Genomic DNA, 23,372 nt, shown 5'->3' on the forward strand with positions numbered 1-23,372 from the left:
TCGTGCTAACAAGCCATCGAACTTTATGGAAATTGCTTGCTATATGCGAACTTATGTCTTTTCATTCTTTGTATCCCCTGCCCTTGCGCCACCAATACTGCGACAGTTTTGTCTGCTGCAGACGCACGGCGCCATACTGCGGTTGGAGTTCGTACTAACCCAGAATTCCCGAGTGGAACGAGTAGGAAGGAAAACAAGAGGTGAGAGGCAGAGAGGCTAACCCGATTAAGTGTCCGGTTGGCTACTCTGTACAGGGGAATGGGGTAAGGAGCAGAAAAGATAAGAAAGCAAGAGAAGATTAAAAAATAACAAAAGGAAAGCAGCAGTTCGCACCTTCTATAGTTTTTCAATGAGTACTGTTTCCTTTAAAAAGCGCACTAGCGCTTTTAAAGCAGTTCGTGGCGACGTCGGACCATGGCAGGGTCCAAGAATTCTGCCTTACGCAAGGGGACGGTTGTTAGTCCTGTCGAGCGTGGTGCTGAGGACTTGTCTTTGTGCACTGAAACGACGGCAATCACACAGACGATGCGCCATCATCTCTTTGCACCCGCAAACTTCACAATCTGGACTTGTGGTCATTCCCATGTGGTAAGAGTAAGCATCGGTAAAAGCTACTCCAAGCCATAGCCGACAGATGAGAGTTACCTCCCATCGTAGTAAGCCATGTGGAAGGTGGAGCTTAAGATCAGGATACAGGGAACAAAGGCGCTGGTTTTTAAAGTCTGCCGAATACCATTGGGCCAAGGTAAGCTCGCTAGCAAGCGCACAGAGCTTTCCCGCTAAGTCTGTTCGTGACAGCAGGATAGCAACGCAATTGGCACTGCTATGTGAAGATCGGGCGGCTGTGTCTGCTTGCTCGTTTCCAATGATGCCACAGTGACTTGGCAACCATCGAAATACGATGTCATGTCCTGTTTCAACTGCCTGATGGTAAACGTCCCGTCTGTCCGCGACAAGTCGTTCGTGGGGTCCACGGCGTAATGCAAAGAGTATATCAGCTACTTAGCACATCCGCGATACTAGACAACACGCGGTATACGTTTTGTTTGCGCAAAACAAAACAAGAAGCACGCTCTAAAGAAAGTGGCCTGATCTAGTGTTTTTATGGCGCCCGTATGAGAAAGCAAAGTCGGTCGGCTTGGCACTTGGGTATGTTCGCGGATAGCGCAGATGCCTACCATTCCACCACTTCGCGTTCAGCCCATGGAAAACTACGGAGCGCGTACGCTTTGGGCAATAGACCGAAAGGTCGTGCCTTATCTGCCCGAGAGAGGACAGAAGAGGGAGCCGGCGCCATTCGGGACGCTCCGAGGTCCCACAAAGGGAAGGCCGTTCTTTCGGGTTCCCCCAAAGGTCCAATTAGGGGACGGAAACTCCCACGCCTTGGCGTTTCTATGGGTTCAAAGCAATTACCGCTACTACTTTCGAGAACCGAAGGCGACGACAGAGGGTCGACCCTGTACAGCAGCCGATGACCCGCGGGCTATGCACGCAGTTGGTTGGGGGCAACGGAGACAAGCCACGCGCTCCCCTGCACTCGCGGTGATGGGCAGAAAACTACAGATGTCAAGGACCCTGCTCCCGGCCTTCTCAGAAGCTCGGAAACAATGCCAGCGTCTCCGGAAAAGATCGTTGCACGACACGGCGCAAAGCACAAAACCTGCCAAAACTTTCTCGAGCACGTTTGGAGCGGTGTCGCAAAGAACAACTATCGAAATGGCACCCCCGCCTCATACAACCCTCGCCTAGAGGCACCTATTTCCCCACCGTCATCTCCTCACAATGAACTTTTTTTTTTTTTTCAACAGTGAAAGTTTCTGCCTCCTTTACTCTGCACTGCGCTGTGGGCACGGGAGAGCCCGCCGCTCCCTGAAACGAGCCAATATCCTCGTCAAACAGCGTCCTTTCAGTACTGGCGTCCCCTGCCAGGACACAATGCCTCAACCTTGCATTCCCAAAGTGGTATGAACACCATGGCGAGGTCACTGCTATATACTGCTTCTTCCGCGCCTTTGTACAGGCGAACTAGTGTCCTAGGTAGACTCTTTAGGCAGGCGCTTCAAGCGGCTCTCTCGGCGCCTGCATGCAGTGATAGCCCTTGTCCTCAAAGAGAGAAGAAAAAAGCTGCGAAAGGCGGAGAGGTCAACGGGAAGACAAACATCCAGTTCGCTACACTGCGTTGGAGAAGGGGTGCCAATCAAAGCCTCTGAAAGTGCCACACTCTGAAAGTGCACACGGGCGACGTTCGGGGCTTCACCGATTCGTCGTCTTAAGCTCTTACTTCTGTTTTAACGAAACGCCCTACAAAAAAATCACGAAGTGTCTGTCGAAGCAACTCCAACATCGCCAGAATTCGTCAGGCACCCCGCGTCGCACATGTCATTTAATCAGAAACATGTAGCAAACCAACAAACAATTCCGAATTCCAGAGCTTGTTCTGCATGGACAGTGCCGAAATGCCGTCACTCACCACCTATTGTGGGAATTGTAGCGCTGTGCGCAAAACTGCACAGCCATCACAACCCTAAAAGTAAAAAAAAAAAAAAAAAAACTGGAGCGTTGTTGCGTTACTCCAGAGCAGGTCGAACAAAGAAAAAGGAACGAAATAAAAAAATCCCTCTATGCTCATTTCACTCGGAGCATAGGTTGCCGTGCCCCGCAGCAGGGAAAAAGAAAGAAAAAAAAAACTGCCACACAGGCGTCGGCGCGACTCGTTGGCGTCGTCCTCCCGCTCGTTGGCCGAGATGGTCGGCGACAAAAAAATAAAAGTTGGAAAACGATGAGAAAGATCGCTTTTACCGCAGAGAAAGGCCCACAGTGGGAACCGGGTCGCGCGCAAGAGGCCGAAAGTGAAACACTGGTCTCCGAGCACGACACACAAAAGGGCGTATCGCGTCTGCTTTTGATGCTCGCCCCTTTTGAAAGAAAAGGGTCGTGAGGGTCGAAAGGACCTGCGGCCAACGTCGGGTGTGCAGAGGTCACTCCTCGAGATTCGTAGAGAAAGTAGGAATGGTGGGCCGGTCGACGCGTCTCGGGGATCTCTCGCGCGTGCAGGGCGAGAAAGAAGACGAGCGTACGGAGTTGACGCGTCGCTGCACTTCGAAGGTGTATATGCGCAATGCATGGTGAAGGAAACGTCACGCCATAGTGTGGTCCGCTCGTCGAGGGGGCCTCTTGACAGCATGTGAGCACTTGACACATTCCCGAAAGCGTTCGGAGCCGCGGCAGAGCCAACCTCGGCAACGAGGTGTCGGCCCCGTTGGCCGACGCACGTCCCATTAGGGCGTCCCTCGCGGTTCTTATCGCCGTGGTGCCGATGAAATTAATGGCCCGCCCAAGGGCGGCACGCGTTCCCCCGCGGCACAGGCGGTCGGGCAGAGGCCGAAAACGGCGCACGGTGCGCTTCGCGAGCCATCGAACACCCGTCTATGCTGCGCACCGGGACTGTCGGGGAGCGCTGAAAAAATGTGCACCGAGACCTCAATGACTGACTGACTGACACCAAGTCCGTACGCTCGATTTTACAGGACGCGACGGCTTCTCGATTAGAGAAAAACAAATCGGTATATTTGCGAAAAGTGGTCGTGGACGGAGTGTTAAGTAGTTTGCTTTAAGGCGTTCTCGAATTATTCACTTCCTCAATAATGCGAAATGAGAAGAAAAAGGAACGTGAAGTCAGTTGACTTGAGGCAATCGGCACGTAGGACGTCCGATTCAAATGCTGAATGAAACAGAAGAACGTGTAAGGGCGTAACCACTACACCATTTACGACGGATGCCCGTTTACCTTTCACAACTCTCCTGCAAAGAAAATGGCATGAAGTGAATGCACGTTTCCATGCACTGCTAAGGATTTCTATTTATGCTAAGAAATGTAAGCAACAATCTTACTAATTGGAGCTTATAAGCATGCGCGTACGTGCCTGCTTACCCACGAGTCATCTTTGTCACTATACTTTTTTTGTTTCTTTGTCATCTTGCAGTATGCTTTTCGGACAGCGTGTTCGCTGCACCTAATCAAAATGTGTCGCGTGCAGGAAACGCAGCTGCTTTTCTTTTTAATGTTGTGTGTGTGCGTAGGCTTCACGCATGCGCGAACCTGCCATCGTTGCACATAACCGGCGTGGCCCCATCACCCGTATTTCTTCTTGGAATGTGAAAGCTGCGAATATCTCTGGCTGAGGCTGTAACACGGGGCACGCAACGTGGCGACGCCGATGGTCGCCCGATGAAATTGATTCTCGCGCTGCACGTGCCATCTGCTCGGAGCGCGCGCGCAGGGTAATGGAATATGGAAATGGACGTTTCGGCGGCTGCCCGTTGAGAGGCGGGACCGAGGCGAGCAGGAAGAAGCCGCGCGCCGACTTCGCTTTCACCCCGCACACTGTGACCTATGGCGGGCACGCAGGAACGCGACCGCAGCGAGCCGAACCAGGCCGCTCTTTTAATGATTGGACCTAGATTTTTGAGCAGCTCGCCGCGAGTTGCGCGCGCCGTAAGCACCGCGCGTCGCCGTGGATGCACCTTGGCGAATCGGGAGGGACCGAGCGGCGTGAAGCAGCGCCCCCTGTGCGCACTCGGCAAGGTCTCCCGGGAGACGCGACCTCGATCCTGGGCGCCTGTGCACCGTGCCGTGGCTCGAATCGCGCTGAACAGGCACGCCTGCACATCTCTATTCCTCGCAGAGGTGTCGCCACACAGTGTCGAAGCCCCCCTTACAGTGGTCAGTTTTGAAAGATGAAGACGTGCGGTGGCACCGACTACTAAGCGATTTCTTGCCTCCTCAGCGCACCCGAACGCCTGAATCGCCGTAGAAGCAATACGCTTGCGTGCGTATGTGTAGCGTATAGTAACAGTTTGGTAAGATGTAAAGAAGTGTCCTTTTGTGCTAATGTAACTGCGCGAGGACTGTCTCGCGTTCACATGCGTGACAGGTCTTCATGCGGTTCGTCGTTAAGCACGTCGGTAACTGTCTAGTGCGGGAGCTTCCATTCAAATCGCTGGGAGTGGCGAACAAAAACAGCCGTACTTTTGCCCTAAGAGCGAAGCACTGATAGCGATAGCAAATCATTACCCAGCTGTGCGAGAGTGAAGTTCATAGTTTTATCGGCCATATAAATTGCAGTAAACATTCGTTATTTAAATTGACAAGCATGATGTCACGCGTGCGCACGCAAACAAACATATCACTCAATGACCGCAAACTCTCGCTGTCACAGCGCCGGCGTGACGAAGAGCGCCAATGGGGGGGGGGGAATGAACGCTTTCGTTACCTCTCGCTTCAAAGAGTCTCGGAAACGAGGTTGCCCCCCGACACCAGGCGCCCGGGAAGACAGCGCACATGCAGCTACCAGCCACCTAGGCTCGCACAATCTTTACACTCGCCGGAGATTACCTCCATGATAGGGCAGGGCGGCGTACGCGCTCAGCTAGCCATGACCCTGTCTTTCTCTCCTCTTAAAGCCGGTGGGAGTGGGCGTGGTGTCCCGTTTATTAGAAAATTGCTAGCCCGCTTCTGTTTCTTTCGTGTGGTATTTTAACACGTTCAAATAATAATAATAATAATAATAATAATAATAATAAGAAGAAGAAGAAGAAGAAGAAACTAAAACGATGGACATTCTGCCAAAGCTCTTGCTCACTCGGAAACTATATATGCTCACTTGCCAGAATCGTTACACGTTCTCGCGAAGTTGGCAAAGGTGAAGAGCAAGTAGGCATTCTGAATAACTCAGATAAATTTATGCCGGCTTATTCGATGGTGACTAGACGTCATTTGCGAATTCCGTGCTTCGCAATAATGCGGCTTTATGTTTCCGACAAGCAATAAGAAATTTAAAAGAGAAAAAAATTAAGTCAGTGGCAATTTAGCGGTAAATCGGAGAGAAATGCGTCAGCATTACGTCGCGCCTATTGGAGGTCCCGGATCCGTGATGTAAACCGTATTCACCATACTGCGAAGTGTTCATGAGCGCGCTCGACACATCCTGCCTATTCGAACACACACACACACACACACACACACACACACACACACACACACACACACACACACACACACACACACACACACACACACACACACACTTTGTTTTCCACTTTGACACTCGTATAACGCTAACGCGTTCAAAAAAGTGGGCGCGCGCAGTTTGCCGTACAGCAACGAGGCAGCCGTAACCGGGATGTTTATCCTCTTCGCGGGTCTCGAACCAGGAAAGCACGAGCGTACGGGCCGACCCAGCTTTCTCTGCGCGCGTTCTTCGCGGGGCCGCTCCATGGCGAAGCTATGCCGATCCCTATGCAGAGAGGCCGTGACGCGATCGTTGATGTAGCGTTTGTTTTAGCCTCGCACCACCGCCACCACCTTCCAGTATGAGAACTATGTAACGCTCTTCAGAAGGGGCTGCAATGCTGAGGGCGTTCGTGCCGCTTTACTGTAACAAAAGTGCTTTGCGGCCTGCAGAAAACGCTCTGCAAACGCCTCGATTATCGCGCTCCAAGCGTTTAACGGCGTAGCTTCTTGGCGCACCCCAAGTGCTGTCGTTACAGCTGACTTAAAAGCCCCGCGTCTGTCGCGTATTGTACAGGTCGTCGCCTGAACTTTGTTTGACGTACCAAATTACGTGCAGGACTGCTCGCGGCGCTCCTCTTGAAAAGACCCCCACAATGCGCGGCTCTTTCTTGCTGGAAATCGGTGGCAGCATGAACCCTCGCTACTTGACGAAACCGTCGGCTGTCTGCTCCACAGCTGCGACTTATATGTTCGCAAGGTGGGCGAAGTGCCCATCAACGCAACGGCGGTCAGACACGCTCTAGAGCCGGGCGGGCGCCCCTGTTTTGATGGCGTTGAGGTCAGGCGAACTAAACACTTGCCCAGAGCCCACTCTGCCAGTTCACTTTAATGGGAAACAAAAAGGGAAGATTAAGTTAACCTGCATTTTTTTTCTCTTAATGTCAACGAGAATATCGGCAATCCCCGTTGGTTCTCTGATCAACACCGCTCTCTTCCCGCCTGTTAGCGTTATGCATAGCATTTCTCGTTACTTCGCTATTTGCGCGGTCCTTAAATTGTTCTCGAGTGTCCTTGTTAACCTCGAAGCTTCTGCCACATATGTTGCGAGCGGTAGAATGCAATGATAGTAGACATTTCTTTTCAACGAAAGCGGTAAGCTTCCAGTCAGGATTTGGTAATGCCTGCCGTACGCACTCCAACTCATTTATATTATGTAAATTTACATCTCATGATCAGGGTTCCCTGTGAGTAATTGACCTGTATAAACGTACTCCTGCACAGACTCTAGATGCAGACTGGCGATCGGCCCATAACAGCACGAAAACGAGAAAATACTTTGAAGTTAGTGACGTCACACTGACGTTCGGCCATTTCCACCAGCAAGTGATCAAAAGATTTACGGAGAATTAATGAAAAGATATGACATGAACTTGCAGAAAATTACATTGCAGAAAACTAAAGTAATGTTTAACAGTCTCGGTAGAGAACAGTAGTTTACGATAGGTAGCGAGGCACTAGAATTGGTAAGGGAATACATCTACTTAGGGCAGTTAGTGACCGCGGATCCGGATCATGAGACTGAAATAATCAGAAGAATAAGAATGGGATGGGGTGCGTTTGGCAGGCATTCTCAGATCATGAACAGCAGTTTGCCATTATCCCTCAAGAGAAAAGTGTATAACAGCTGTACTGTACTGTACTGTATAACAGTACTCACGTACGGGGCAGAAACCTGGAGGCTTACGAAAAGGGTTCTACTTAAATTGAGTACGACGCAACGAGCTATGGAAAGAAGAATGATGGGTGTAACATTAAGGGATAAGAAGAGAGCAGATTGGTTGAGGGAACAAACGCGAGTTAATGACATCTTAGTTGAAATCAAGAAAGAGAAACGGGCATGGGCAGGACATATAATGAGGAGGGAAGATAACCGATGGTCATTAAGGGTTACGGACTGGATTCCAAGGGAAGGGAAGCGTAGCAGGGGGCGGCAGAAAGTTAGGTGGGCGGATGAGATTAAGAAGTTTGCAGGGACAACATGGCCACGATTAGCACATGACCGGGGTAGTTAGAGAAGCATGGCAGAGGCCTTTGCCCTGCAGTGGGCGTAACCAGGCCGATGATGATGATGATGACATGAACTAGTTCAGTGTTTCTCTTCAGTAGTCCTGCCAGATCGTCACAGGCACACTTGTGCTTAGGTGTCGCGGCTGCCGAGTGGACGCAGTCGGCGGAGAGTCTTCGTGCTCTTTGCACCGCGCTCGGTGGAGGGTGGCTCGCGAGGAACTTTGATGCGTGCAAATGTTGATGGCCGTCGAATGGCGGGGGTAGCCAGGGGGGGGGGGGGGGGGGGGGTTCACGGCGGTCGCAGCGAGCGGAGACGCTCGCTTCGGCGCATAAGCACGTACCGAGATGTTCTCACTTCGGCGCGACGGCGCTCACGCAGTGGCCGCAGACCACCGGCGGCGGGTTCCGCCGTTGTACGCATGCAAGTCGGGCCGCGTGAGCGTATACGTAATTCGTATCGCGGGTCGGCATAGCACCGCAAATTATCGCCGTTCGTGAGCATTGCCTAACACGCGTTTGCCCAGCTGAGCGGTCACTCGCTGCCGGCGCGCCGATGCAACCGGCTACCCGCCTATCGCGAACGTGGCGGCAAAGAACAAATTACAAGGCGAACGGTTTCGGCCTCCTATCGCGGGCAGCCAAGCTTATTCAGTGAGCGCTAACTGCTGTGTGAGAAATGCCACGCGGTCACCCCTTCGGTAAGGTTCCCCCCATTCACGTTCCCAATCGGAGTCGTTTTGCTTATACAAAGAGTAATGCAAATTTTGGCCCGAGAGGGCATGCAGAGCGTGCACCGCAAATAAATTACGTGCTGCCCATACTCACGGCACAGTGAAAAAGTGACGACACTTTTGATAACATTTCAGAACTGCGAATAATGAGCCTGTTTCCCCCTTCAAGGATGCGGCAGTGGCCACATGCAAATTTCTTTGACTGTAGCTGTAGGCGTCGCTGGCGGCGTCCGCAACGAGTAAAGATTCGAAGGTGGTGCCAGAGGTATCCTCCATGCATAGCAGTTATAAAGTGGGCACAGTATACACATGACCGGAGGTGAGATGGCAAGGAAATGGCCTCACAAGCGCTAAAGTGACTAACACATCACGAAAACGTGATCATCCTTGTAAATAAGTTTACAAGGACCTTTCAAACAATCCGTAATGCAATTTTACCAGTTTACTTACCCGGACAAAGGCGTGTGACGATAGGAATACGTGCGGTAATAGAAGCGCCCAATCGTACTACAGGTACGCAAACGATACCAATTACGCAAAGGAAACCGCCCACCCACATACCCCGACACACACACACACACACGCACGAAACGCTGCGCCAAGCGTTTTAAATCTTGAGCGAGCGCAACTATCGAACTGAAGAAATAATAAAGTTACGGTAAACTTATAAGGTGTTCGAGAATTTGAGGACGCGGTATTATACTGCCACAAGACAAATATTTATTTTACGCGACTTTCATTAAGCACCCCCTTCCCCACTTAGGCTAAGGAGCCATCCTCTCAGGAAATGCTCTATTCAACCATTCAATAAGAGGTTTTCATGGCACACTTCGTGTATAATTAATATGTAATTACGCTCACGCTGAATGTCAGACGTAAGCTGAGTTATTATGGGGTACGAATTCCAGAAAAGGTTAAAAGAAACGACACTAATTGACATTGTTCCCATGCGAAAACCTACCGAAATCTAAAAACCCTTCTTGAATGGCAAGTTCACGCAATAGAAGAGTGTTCTCGTGCGCAGCCTGGAATTGTGATCGTATGCGCAGGACGCTTATCTTCTGAGCGAGGCTTATCGCAAAGCCTGTTCACCGTGGCGAAGCGCTGCTCAGTAGCGAGAATCCCTACAGCGAAGCGATCGATTGCTTGGTCACGTTACTATCGAACGAACCACGGACGCGCGCATTTAAACCACCACACACTACGCGCCCTCAATACCACGGCAGTAGAGCACGTTCGGGACCGATTTCAGGGGCAACGCAAACTCGCCTGCAGAGGTGCCGGGGACGAGGCAGAGCCCACGCACGACGAGTCTTCCCACGATCTGGACTAGCCCCCTGACGCACCCGAAACGCGGCGGCGCTCCGCGTGTGAGTGACACGTCATCCGCCGCACCACAAACCGCTAACGGTGCCTATTGTTGGCGTCACCAGCAGGCGCCCCGCTTGGCGCAGCGGCATGCGATGATCGTGTCGCTGCGCGCGGACGATTGAGCATTGTTCGCCACCGCACGCCATGCAGCCTTCCGCGCTTCATGGCTGCGGTAGCTCACAACATCGCTCCGCGCGCAGGACAGAAACAGTCGGCCACGACCGCGGGACGGCTCGCACGTAAGCCAGCGGGTGAGGTCCAAAACCCGTCAACTTTCGCCGAGCCGGACAGCCAGAGTGTTGCTTTCTTTTAATCGGGTCCGGAGAAGCATAAAGCGCGCTTACCTTGCACCCTTCACAGGTGAAGGCGCCGAAGTGGTATCCAGCGGCGGGCTCTCCGCACACCTTGCACAGCTGGTTCATCTACGAAAAAGAAGGAAGCATAGAAAAAAAGAATTACATTCCTTCTTCGCTCGAGTTAAGAGACATCTACACAATGATTTTCTGTTGGAAGCTTGAAAGGCGCGTGTTGGTGTGCTGTTAATTGCAATGAAAAGCGGATTCGATCCAACGCTGGTTCGCGAGGCCCCCGTCGGCGACAAAGGCCGGCGGCGGCACATGAAAGAGCGCGACGCAGCGGCCAGCGCGTGACTCCGCGGGTCATTGCTAGAAAACAACAGCAGCGACTCTGGATTTACGGCGCTAACGATACTGATTGATGGCCGCGAGCCGCGGTTCCCGGGCATCGTCTCATTAGCGAGCCGCACTGGGCCAGAGATGGACAGCCCCATATGAAATTAAGCGCTCCGCCTCTTCGCGGCCGGCACAAAAGGTCGCTTCGCGCGGCAAATTGATATCAATGCGCCGCCCCGAGGCTCAAAAGCGGCGCCAGCTGAGCGGCTGTCCCTCCGCAAAGGGGCCGCCGCACGCAAGTGGCCCTCTGTCGGCCCCTTTCTCCCGCGCAAATAGTGGCGCCCGCCGCACCGCAAAGAAGCAAGAAACGGCCGCGGATTGGGCACAACACGAGAGTTTTACCGTTGTCTTCTTCCGCTAATGGGTCGTTATACTCGATCGGCTCCTTCAGGAACCCGTGGCCCCAAGTTTTTCCTTTCACCCCGACTGTTAGGGTTTCGGGGTCACCGGTTCGCAAAAGAAGCACCCATTGTGGTTCGCCTAGAACGATGTGCGCCGATGATCGGGGAACGTGCCCTTCCTTGACATCGCCGGCAGGAGGCCCGCGATGCGGCGGCGGCATCGTTACACGGTGCCCGCAGGCTGCTGCCCGGCAGACGCGCGAGTGCACGCCGTGCCATGTCTGTCGGTGCCCGCTTTCCCGTAACCGGAGACTTTCGTGCGAGGCGCTGCCGCTTGTAGACACAGGGACGACGGCGCTCCGGTGGCACCGGAAACTGTTGCGCGGGGTATTATAGGGATCGTGATCGAATCACGCACCCTCGGCTTGCAGGCAGCGGCTGCCCGAGGATAAACATATGGCGACATACGGCGATTTCGCCTGTCGCCGCAGTGTAGTGCAGGTCTGGCATCGGGTCTCGCGACCACCTACACATTTCGTACTACAAGCTTTTCTGTGCCTTAACGCCGAAACGCCTTCTGCAAAACAAACGGGCACACTACGAATAGGGAAGAAGCACGATTGCAAAATTATGTTACAGCTAGTGGAAGTCTTACGTCATAAGTTAAGCATGCAAGCTTTATAATGCGCGGGTAAATTTAACTTGTGTATTCGGTTACGTCATTTCTGTACCCTAGTACCCATACACCGTCTGTAGCACGCACAAAGAGTTTCACTTACCCACTACGGCTACGTCCCCGAACCAAAAACAGCGTGCACGAAAAGATACATATACACGAAGCTACATGACCGCAGGCGGACACGAGTCCTCTCGTATGCCTTGTCATTTCATGCGTGCCAATTTCTTTCGTTTCTAATTTTTACAGCTCAGTAAGCTGTAAGCGCAATACTTTCGTAATGGAAACCATCATAATGATGTATACAGCGCAGTAAACAGAACGATATCATACAATTAGCCCCATTTGACTTATTGAATGACGATCCTACAAACGACCTTTCTCCTAGTACAATGGTAGTACGGGATGCGCAAACATTCCCTCGTTGTAACATGAACACTGGCTCACGAGTTTGCACTTGCTGACACGTCTTTCTGCAGGTCCAACCGAATGAAAAATGACTCAAACTGCAGCAACAACGACAGTTGCGGTTGGATCGTGCGCAGACGTTCAGATGAACGGCGCTAACTGCGTAAGAAACTGCGTAATAACTGCGTTAACTACAGTGACAGGTCATGCTTCTGGAACTGCGGTCAATACTACGGATGGAGGCTGAAGTTTTGCTGGACTGGTACACAAAGGCTGTGTATACTGTGTATAACCAGGACACCTGGCGCCACCAGCTCCCCCGGTCGAGTGCGTGCTTCCTCAGAAAAGGATTCCTGGTTACACCACTGACTCGGTTCACAAAACTGACCACAGTAAATGCGAGCAGTGGTGGCGTGCTAGCTACCTGCAGGGCCAGCCGCACCCTGTGGGCAATACCCTGCCCTCTTTGATTATAGGACAATATTTACTTTTCAGATCGCCCTTTGCAAAGGGCAAGCCACCAATATAATAATAAATAGCTCGGTGTTACGGTGACCTCGGTTAGCCTTCAGAAAACACTCGCCCCCCCTCCCCTCTCTCTCTTCTCTACTTATCCTCAGGACTTGTACGTTTCTGCAATGCTTTTGCGGAGGCTAACGGATAATTACAGCTGTCAAGAGGCTAATGTGATGACGCCCAGGCAGCTCCAGAGGGAATTGTGCACATGCGTCGCCTTTCCTCTCTGCCACGCTCCTTCCATGTATATGCACGCTCTTAACCAGCCCACGATGCAGCGTACAAGACAGCAGCAGCAGTGTAGAGGGAGGCGAGTTCTTGGTTGAGCAAGGCTTATACCCCTGTCAAGCGGGCAAGTGCACTTACGGGAGGTGCACTTCGGGACCTTGAATGACACTTTAGGCTACGCGTGCTGAACAGGAAAACAGAGCGCACTCGCACTAAAACAAACAAACAAAAACTGAGAGCACGTTTTTTGAAGATGTAGATTCAAAAGATAAAAAACTAAAAAGTGGTTGTTTTACGTTGTGTTATAAATAAAAAGAAACAATGTATGCTTTCTCAACAAAAAACGAGAACATTATTTATTATAAGAGTGTTGCAAGTCAATGCCGGCCAATACGAATGCCTAGCCAATCCAGAACATGGCGACATTTGATCCTGCTAGAGCAGAACATGAGCGTGTTCTATTCTGATTATATTGTTAAAAGCTGTTCCAACAACTAAAATGAAGTTCCGCGTTCATTTAATACTTATTTTATGCATTACATTCTGCACCATTTAAACCGCTGGCGGCGAGGCTACACACTCGGCCAGCAAGTGCGTTCCGTGGAAGCACTCCGACCGGAGTGCACTCTTCTGCGAGTACCCTGTACTTGCGACGCTTAGATTTGGGAAGGTGCACTTAAACCGAGTGACACTCTGCTTAAGTGCACTTCACTTGCTCGCTTGACAGGGGTATTAGAGGGGGTGATAATTGTTTGAAAAACGGCCTTGCAGGGTAGTAGACTCAGCCTTTTTTTGCAAATGCTCCATTGTTTTCACGACACAACAGACTGCCTTAGGCGAGGGCGATGCACGCTTCTGCCTTTTCCCGAATTAGTTCATGTCGTTTCATACAGCACTTCATGCCTAATTATTGTGCAAGTGCTAAATGGCCATTATTGCAGTCTATATTTTTTTCCTGTTTTACTCGAGAAACAAGAGCCCCACGAAAAAGCAGGAGCCTGTGCGCACTGGCTCTCTCGTCACGGCGCACACAACGCATGCAAAGATGCTGGTCGACTTTTGCCAGGCTCATAGGCAGCACTCCGACCAGCATGCTACCTGCGCATTTACCATCCCCTGTGGGCGTGTAACCAAAAAAAAAGAAGAAAACAGCACTTCACGCTGAACGGCTCAAACGTGATGAGGACGCAGAGCAACACAGTGTGCGCGAACACGCGCTTACTGAAAAAGGATAGCTTTATGCCGCTCTCTCACTGACGGCTGTCTCCAATTTTCAATAGTGGGCGATTCGAGATAAACTGATTATTGCTGACCATGGCTCGTAGCAGTGGCTGACATGACAATTTAGCGATCATCTGCAGTATAGTTAATACATTTCGCTCATTTAATTTAGCCTTAATGTATGTAGGGCGCAGTTGTAATTACATCTTTGAAATAAGTCAGCACTGAAAGCGTAACATATTCGTTGCTTAGACACCTTGTGCATAGCACCAATGTCGAGAAATACGGCATCAAAAAAAAAAAAAAAGGGGGGGGGGGGGCGTGAAATGCAATGTTATCCCAGTAAATAGATTTGTGTGCTACATTTAACTGCAACAAGAATTCATATCGATGCAAGGCGTAGAGTCTCTAGCAAGAGGTTACGCTATTCGCGCAGAGAACTCGGAAATCACTGACGGCAAAGGGCTTGACTTCCGCTCATATTTCCCACCGCCTTCGTTTGAACAACGCTTAACACTACACGACGCGCTAATTTAGGAGTCCTGCGAAGACGCATGACTCACCTGTACCTCGCAGAATCATACTGCTCGCTCTGGTAAGTCTCGCAAGGTTAGATCTGCCTACAACATCCTCCCCCTGGTCGAAACTGCAATGAGCTCATGAACACACTGTGTCGCTTCAACCATTCGGGAGGCAGAACAAGACGACCTCGTTCTTTATCGGCGGCTAATACTCTTCTGCGCGCGATGTCGGTTCACTGGAAGGATCAGCGAAGCACAATGGGCCAGTCTTTTCTCTTCGGCACATAGCTGGCTCCCATTCCGGATCTGTTGACGCAAGCCGTAGCTTCTACCGCAGTACATAGAGTTGATGAGGTGGAGCGTACGTGCCGGCCTTATACTAAAACGATGCAGACGATATTGACGTTCATGCGCCATCTACTTAAGCTATCTTGCATAGACAGTTACGCGTTCTTCGAATAAGTGGGGGATTTTCCTCCCTGAGCTTGCTTATGATTAACTTGTAACCTGTCTGCCTACTCCCCAATGAACCTTGGCAAAACCGCTTTCAAACTATTGGGGCACTTTCTGGCATGTTCGGCATGTATATGTTTATGCAAACATATATATATATATATATATATATATATATATATATATATATATATATATATATATATATATATATATATATATATATATATAGTTTGTCTTTAATAGCCCATTTTTATACAAAAGAGCGCAAGCAGGACGTGGGGCTTTGGGTATACGCAATGACCCTTGGTTGGGCAGTTTCTATGACTCCCTATTATATCTTGTACGAAAGCGGCAACGCTTTCACACATAGTTCAACACTAACTAACCCAATCAATTACACCGCTACTATACTTTTGGGCCTTCTGAGAAGATATACTCAGACTGCTCTAGGTTGGCATCTTTTGTTCCTTTAGAATGCACTGTAATCCTTGTTGAAATCAGCGACAGGTGAAGAACGGAGCACGTTCATAAGGAGAGAGTACTGCATGCACCAGCGATGACCTCATTTGGTTACCACGGACTTCGCTCGTCCCGGATACTCACAGCTCCACTTTGCTTAGGTGTCGACGTGTCGCGAAACCTGGGCCGCTGTTGGCCAAGTAGAAACCGCACGTCCGTAAAATGATTCACTGACCTGTCACTGACTTATGAACGTGCCGTCAGAATCCATCAACACGTAGATTGTTCAAACAATCGTTACATTTGCGCGAACCCGATGAGGTTTGGTCGAGTCGGCTTGTCAGAACGAATTCCAGTCGCCGGATTTCGCGTAAACGCCAGCGGGCCGAGCCGAGCAAGCGTCAAGCTTCAGTTCAGTCGATTCGCCTGGAATGGAAGGGCCGACTCGGCCACCCGCTCGGCAAGATGCACTCTAATGATGACCATGAAATCCTAAATAATGCCCTGGAATTTTTTTTTTTTTTTTTGGCGCGAGGAGTTGCAGATGACTATAAATGCAAGGCAATCGGCAACAATAACTAGAAGGAAACAAATATCTGGCTTCACCTACACTATTAATGACACGCCTCCAGCTAGGGTTTTAGAGCATAAAACACTTCCCATGATCTCCGACGGAATGCGCAAGTTTGAAACATTACATCGACTGCACCAAAGCGACTTTTTGTTCCTGAGAAGACGCGTTCGCCAGGCACCACCTGCCACAATGCTGTTGGCTTATCGCATGATTGTTCAACCAAACCTCGAGTACGCTAGCATCGGTTCGTTTCATTTCACTAACGCACTTATTGACAAATTGGAGTGGGTGCAGAGAAAGGCATTAAGGTTTATCTTTAATAAATACAAGCTAAGTGACTCACCAACAAGTCCACTAAAGCAAGCTGTATGCTAACCTTACAAAATCGAGCTAAGCCAGCCCGACTGAAGTTTCTCTATCTATTATTCCATGGCGATAAACATGGACACATCTAAAGTTATCTCTGTCGCGTACAAGACCTACACGTCATAAACACCCTCATACCCTTGCTGAACACAGGCACAACTCAAACTGTTTGAAATAATCCTATTTTAATCGTGCAAACAGGCAGTGGAACCAACAGGACCATCCAGTCACGAGCACTCCGAATTTAGAAAATTTTCTAATGTTGCTCGAGGAAATAATACGTGCATAACTAATTTTACATCTACATTTTCTAACTGTATCATGTTCTCTGTATTCTGATATCGCGCTTGCGTCTCAAAAATTGTGCTACCTTTCTGTATACTGTGTTCGATATACTTACGTTCTTTATATTTGTCACCGTTGACTTGAGGCATAATTATTGTAACACTGTATTGCATTGTGTTTCTCATACCTGTCTTTTGTCTCTTTTACACTGTGCTCATGTATGTGTCCTCCCTGCTATAATCACGTGTGAGATTAGCATTATTGTTAAATAAATAAATGAATAGTAAATAAACGGGGTCGTGTCGGCTTGGGTCAGCTCGACTTCTGAATCTACCCGTTTAGGTCAAGTTCATGCAAACGAAGCTATTGTAGTGTCGCCGCGCAACTTTTGGTTTATGGATGGTTCCTGGCTTTCCAAGCCGCTGCTCATGCTTAGACTGACCTATTTAACTAAAGATGTCTGACGTGCCAATTAAGAGCCGGTATAATGTAAGAATCCTCTTGCTCCATCCTGTGTGTCTTTTTATCATCCGCAGTTCACGACCGGCCGCTCATGGTGAGAACGTAGGCGTTGCGCTGCTCTGTCTGGTCAGACGTATGTGCGAGAAGAAAAAGTGGGCCAGAATCGTTCAACGATTCCAGCTTAGTTTTACCTAAGCATTTCTCTTCGCCGTCTTTAGAAGATGTACATCATCTGCAAGTGCGCCGTTCTCAGTTATAGAAATTATTCGCCTGCGTTGCCACGTATGCAAAAAAAAAAAAAAAGAAGCAAGAGAGAGACGGTTATGCAGGACGCCCATCGTGTGGCGACTGGTTTAGGACTAGCGCGGTTACGTCACAGTCAAGCGTGCATTTCTTCTGCCTCGGTAGCTTCGACGCTCCTGAAGGGGGGCTCTTCCTGGCACCGGCGCGTACCAACGCAACAGGCAGGACGTCTTTTCGAAATGGCTGTGCGCAATCGTGGTGGCCTCGTAAGTCTCCGACGGCGTCCCACCCTACGTCATTACCGCTTCTGCGGTGAAATGTTTCGTTTCTAGAAACACCGGCTGGCTGAAGAGAGGCGAGCTCTGGCAGACGTAATCGGTCGTCTGAGGAAAGGGCGAGGTTCGGTGCTTGCCAAAGCTTCCGGACATGGTGGCAACGCGCATGAGGCAACAGCGAGCGCACGATTGTGAGCAGGCCACGCGCTCAGCCCAGAGGGCGACCAAGCTATAACTGTCCGCCTCGCTGACTGCCTCTGTGTTACAGCCGACTGAATCTCCCGAAGCCTGACCCATATGCCGCGTTATTGCGCGCGCTGATCGCGCACGTCAGTCGAGAGGATGTTTGAGATGCATGCACACGCTTCAGCGTTGGCTTGCAGCCGAACCAAGCCTCACCCCCCACCCCCCTTTTTTTAACAAGCCGTTTTATTTTCCATTAGTTTCTTCATTCACTCACACGACGTAGTCATCGCAGGGATTGTCCACGGGACGCAACAGGAGATACAGAGCAATAATGGAAAATAACAGATTGTTACAGAACACGAATTCAATATAAAAATAAAATGCGCGCGTGTAGGCACGCATTTGGTAACCATCGTTCCTACTCGACATGTAGTCTAACCAACCAGTCGTAGGCAGTGCTACCACGCAAACAACTTTTCCTAGTCCTTCAGTCTTGTTTTTTTTTTCTCCAGAAATGACCGCATGGGTTGCCCCAGACGGCTCCACGCATTGCCAGTTTAAAGAGATCTTCGACATCAGTGCTTAGCAAACAACTGTGACAGACTTGTTTCCGGGGCTCGAACCTGCAAAGTGCACCGTAACCGTGTCTATCGATATGAGAGTCATCTGCCGCGCGTTGGCCTCTCCAGCAGCCAAGCGCGCTGAAGGATGCGGGAACGATAAAAGGACCATCCAGAGTAGGGAATTTGTCGCATACCAGTTTTTCGCCCGTATTTGCGTGGCCTTTATGAATCGAGCTATAAGATACCGGCAGGGATACGCGCGCCATCTGTGATAAAATGCATTACCGTCACCGTCCCAGCCAACCGTCCTGCCTTGAAAGCGCTAGCTTATTCATGCCAGGTGCGTGCACAGCAAGCGTTAAGCTATAGTGCGCGCGTAAGCCGCCGTTGACTAGTACGCAGGGGAATTTAGGTAAGCGTTAGCGTCAAGCTAAAAACGCTCGTTCCTATTACTTCTGGCAAGCTAGGCCACCGTTCCTCTGGGGTGACAAGTGTCCCGAACGAACTACCGAGCGGAAAGTTAGTGGCTACTGATGTCAGCGCAGCTACGGTAAATGCAGTTTAGCCTACTCGTGTCAAGACCTCACACGGTCTTAGAAGTACACACACGTTCCAACTGCTTCAGAGTGCGCGAATATACTTGCAACGAGGCCGCACGCGCTCTCAACCCGAGCGCGATCAGAAAGACGTGTCGACGCGGCACCCGACGGCGGCCTTCCAAGGGGCACCTCTTCTTCCTGCGCGCCACGGATGGCGTGCGTCCTTGGGAGCCGCGCCCTGGTCTCGAAGCGGCGGCCGTCGTGCTCGGACAATCTGGCGCGCCGCTCCTCGGAGATGCACTTTCGCCGCCGCCGTCTCCGCATAATGGCGTCCCGAGGAGAGGGGGGCGCGCACCGCTGGACAGCGCGCTGGAGCGTTGATGATCACGCAACCGTTAGGCTGCCGCCGGGGGCTGCCCCCTCCTTTCCCCGGACAGCCCAGATCTGCCCCTCACCCCAACCGCCAGTCCGCGGAACCGAGGCGCAGGTGCGCGCTCTGTCCTCGCAGGGGCGCCGTTATATACGCGCGCATCCAGAGCGAACCTTGCCACGGTGTGCATGACACAGCGTTCTTTAGGGGCACGAGTGACACTCTTGCTTGTTGCGCGGCACTTCCGGCTCACCTCCCGAGACGACCGGGAACGGAATTCGAAATAAATAAAAAAAAATATAGTACAGTACGAAATTCATGGGTTTCATTATAGATATGATATTAGAACATAAGTTTAGTTACAAGTTAAGTTACTGAAGTGTTTCGAATAATTAGAATTAATTAGACGTCACTGATTACCGCCCACCCAAGCCCAGAGTCGTAGCTGAGTGGTCTCCTGATCTTTACTGCAGCATACACATGCCTCATCTTGTTGCAAAGATTTGCTTCAGTGTGTTTTTCCCTTCGCTTTCCATTAGGATGTGCTGAGTGGTCTCCTGATCTTTACTGCAGCATACACATGCCTCATCTTGTTGCAAAGATTTGCTTCAGTGTGTTTTTTGTCCTTAGGCAACCAGAGCTGGAGCCTCAAATTGCAAGGCACTGCTCTTTGTGTTACCGCACAAACTTTCCCTTCTACTTTCTTCCCAATCTTGTAATCTCCTTGGTCTTTTTCGTTTCCATTCTTTGCATCCGATTCGCTGCCTCTGTTTCTCTCACTTTCTTTCTGGTGGCTCCCGGTTGTCGATATCTATTTACACTTTCAATTACTGTGTATTTGGTTGCGAATTTTCTTTACCTCTTCCTCCATTCTGTGTCGACGCTTTTCAGGTACAGATCGCTCGTAAATCGCAACACCCACTGTGCCCCCCTGCAAGCGTCCCTACTGCATTCAGCAGTGTCGTTATCGTTCACGCGCTCTGCACAAGTGTGCAGTGTGGGAGTTCAACAATGAGCAAACGTAACACACATCCTTTTGAAGTTCTAGATGCATACAGGAGATGGCAGATACGAAAACGGCACACCGATCTGCGAATACCGCGAGATAAAATGACACTTGTGCCTTAAGTTAAATCAAAAGTTTTGCTGCGCACTGTGAGAGAGGCGGGGTGGGAGGATTACAGAGAGAGAGAAAGAAAGTAAAACGAAGCGTTTAAGAACGATTGCGTCGCGTGCAAGTGCGCACATGCCTGTGCTGCTTTAGGTTCAGTTGATAACAGACATTTTTTGTACCTTTGTCAAGGCCATTTCGCGAAACGGGCTTTTTAACGACCGACTATCAAGCAGCCATCAAAGCAAAGGAAAGAACTTGGAGCCTTTCACCTAGTCTCCAGCTAGCAGCCATGGTAGAGTTATTTTCATTTTTGCCACAGATGCGATTAGTAGCCATATAGTCAATTTCGATTCCTGTGCGGTATCTTTACAAACAAATGTCCATTAGTGACATCAAGAGCCCGGGCAGCGCCTGGCGTAACGCGTGCGCTACATGAATAGAATAATGGTGTGTGAAACTAAACAGACACACACGCACTAACAAATCAGAGCGCGCGGCTCATCGAATAGGTAAGGGAATTGTATATGTTGATACCTGAAGACACTAGAGAGGCTTGGAAAGCGATTCGATGCGAGATGACGAGGAATGACCACATACTTGCGCATGAAATGCACTAGCACAAAAGTTGCTCACTGAAGGCCTGTATACCGCAAGAATGCTACAAGCGCCTTTGTGGAACGCAGTTCAGAGCCAGGACACTGCCACGGTACAACAACGTCCCGCAGCTCACGTCGGAAGGTTGTGGGGAACAGCTAACGACGTTGCAAATCGTTGTGTTCATCTGGTTTGGAGACGCGAGCAAAGCATTCTAACGAAGAGTGTGCGTATGTGGCACAGACGTAGTAGAGTGTAGGTAGTGGGAAAAAAAATTTAAGATACGCTAAGGTCAAGAAAATTCGTTTTTGTGTGTATGTGTGTGTGACAGGTTTTCAGAACGTCACAATATCGTTTCTAGAGCTCCCTTCCTGAAGGTGTGTCGGGTGGTTTTCGCTGACTGCTGCGAGGACTAAATGTCGCAGTCAAGAACCCCGACAGCAATGGGTCCGCGTACCATCGTTGCGACAAGAAGAAAGTCATCAGGGTGAGTAACCTGGCGCCATTGTGCGGTGCTTTTCACGCTACCTACGCACGAACGGAAAGTTTTCGTCTATTATGGTATTTTTCTTTTTGCATACACTGGGCAAAATGTGTCGAACATTATTGAACGTATTCTAAAAATCGTAATAAAATCGTATTCAATCCGAACACACATGTGCCGTCGTGATAATCGTGACCGAACACTCAAGTCACATGTAGAAGCAAAATGCTGCTCATTGTTTGCTATTTTCTACAGTAAACTCGAGGTACACCAAGTGAAAAGCAAAAAAAAAAAAAAAAAATACTGAAGGCTACCAGAACGAAATATTTAAGTGAAAGCATGACCTAGGAACGAATAAATCAATAAAACGGATTCTCTTGCACCTAATTTGAGTAGTTTCGTTGTGTTTGATAGTTCAAATTATAAATTTTACGCACCAGAGACAAACAAAACAACAAAAATCTATTAGGTACGTAAAGCGGACAATTTATAAATTATACACAACGCTCAAGCGTAAAAAAGAAAAAAAAAGGAAAGAAGAAGCAAGAGGGCAACACAAAGGCGACTATCAACTGAAGCCTTTCAAATAGTGAATCATTGCAAATACACTAAGCTTTCTGTCGTGCTCTACACTGATATTTCACAAATCGGCTTCCGCAACGTCCCCTCAACAAGGCAACAACTTCATGCAAGCTCCGATGATGTGCAAGGTTGAATGGCGCACGGGCCCTGCTAGCTCTGAATAAAAAGTCAGTTTCACCCGAAAGGCGGAGCATCGATTGCGATAGCAAATTAGTAGACAGCTATACGAAGTAAGAGAGTAGTTTTAGTGGCCGTATAAACTTGGAAACATTCGCTAACTGAATCAACAAGCATGGTGTCAACGCGCGCAAGCAAACATGAACTCATGATGAGCGCGGACGCGCTGTCAAAACGCTGGTGTGAGCAAGCGCGGCAGCAGCAGCGAGCGAAGCGACCTATGCGCGGTCTATCGCTTCAACACAAGAGCTGCGAGAACACAGAGCGTACAAAGGTTTGAGTCATCTGCAGATCCCTTTCAAGATACGGCGCGCGCGGCCGTGCAAAGTACGCACTTGTTGGCGGAGTCGAACCCGCCACACTCACTCACTCCCTCCCTCCCGCGCTGCCTGCCCTCTTTCCTCCACATATGGCGCGCGAGATTGAACCGCGATCGCCAGTTCCCCTTGCGCCAGCTCGCGAAATGCGTAGTTCCTTCGCGCGACCGAAGACGGCGCGTTTGCTCTCAGCTTTCTTTCTTCGCGCGCGCCAGATTGAGCCGCGATCGCACGCTTCCACTCGCACATACAGCATACGGCGACGATTTTATCGCGCTTGGCCTTTATACAGGACCACACGGCGACGCCGACGGTAGAAATGCGCCTGGAGTGTCCATATAATTGCTATCGCAATAAAATATCTGTCCACTTTACACGCTTTAACAGATGCAGTTGACAGATTTGTTATGAGTTTTTGCTGCATGGTGACAGCGGTAAATTTTGAGATTTAGCCTTCCCATTAATATATATGAGAATTACGTATTCCTGCAATAGCGGCAGAAGATTATTGCTTTCAACTTTAAAGGCAGAATATTTCATT

At 50.0% G+C, this 23,372-nt stretch overlaps 1 protein-coding gene across 1 annotated transcript in view; it reads right to left on the reverse strand.

Moving 5' to 3' along the window:
* LOC126545643 (uncharacterized) overlaps positions 1–23,372 on the reverse strand; it is a 55,736-nt gene that overhangs the window by 28,563 nt on the left and 3,801 nt on the right. The window contains exon 2 of the mRNA XM_050193576.3: positions 10,527–10,604. Coding sequence (XP_050049533.1) covers positions 10,527–10,604 — 78 coding nt within the window. The remainder of the gene's footprint in view (positions 1–10,526; positions 10,605–23,372) is intronic.

This window comes from Dermacentor andersoni, chromosome 1 (assembly GCF_023375885.2).
Source record: "Dermacentor andersoni chromosome 1, qqDerAnde1_hic_scaffold, whole genome shotgun sequence".
In the NCBI taxonomy this organism is placed as follows: Eukaryota; Metazoa; Arthropoda; class Arachnida; order Ixodida; family Ixodidae; genus Dermacentor; species Dermacentor andersoni.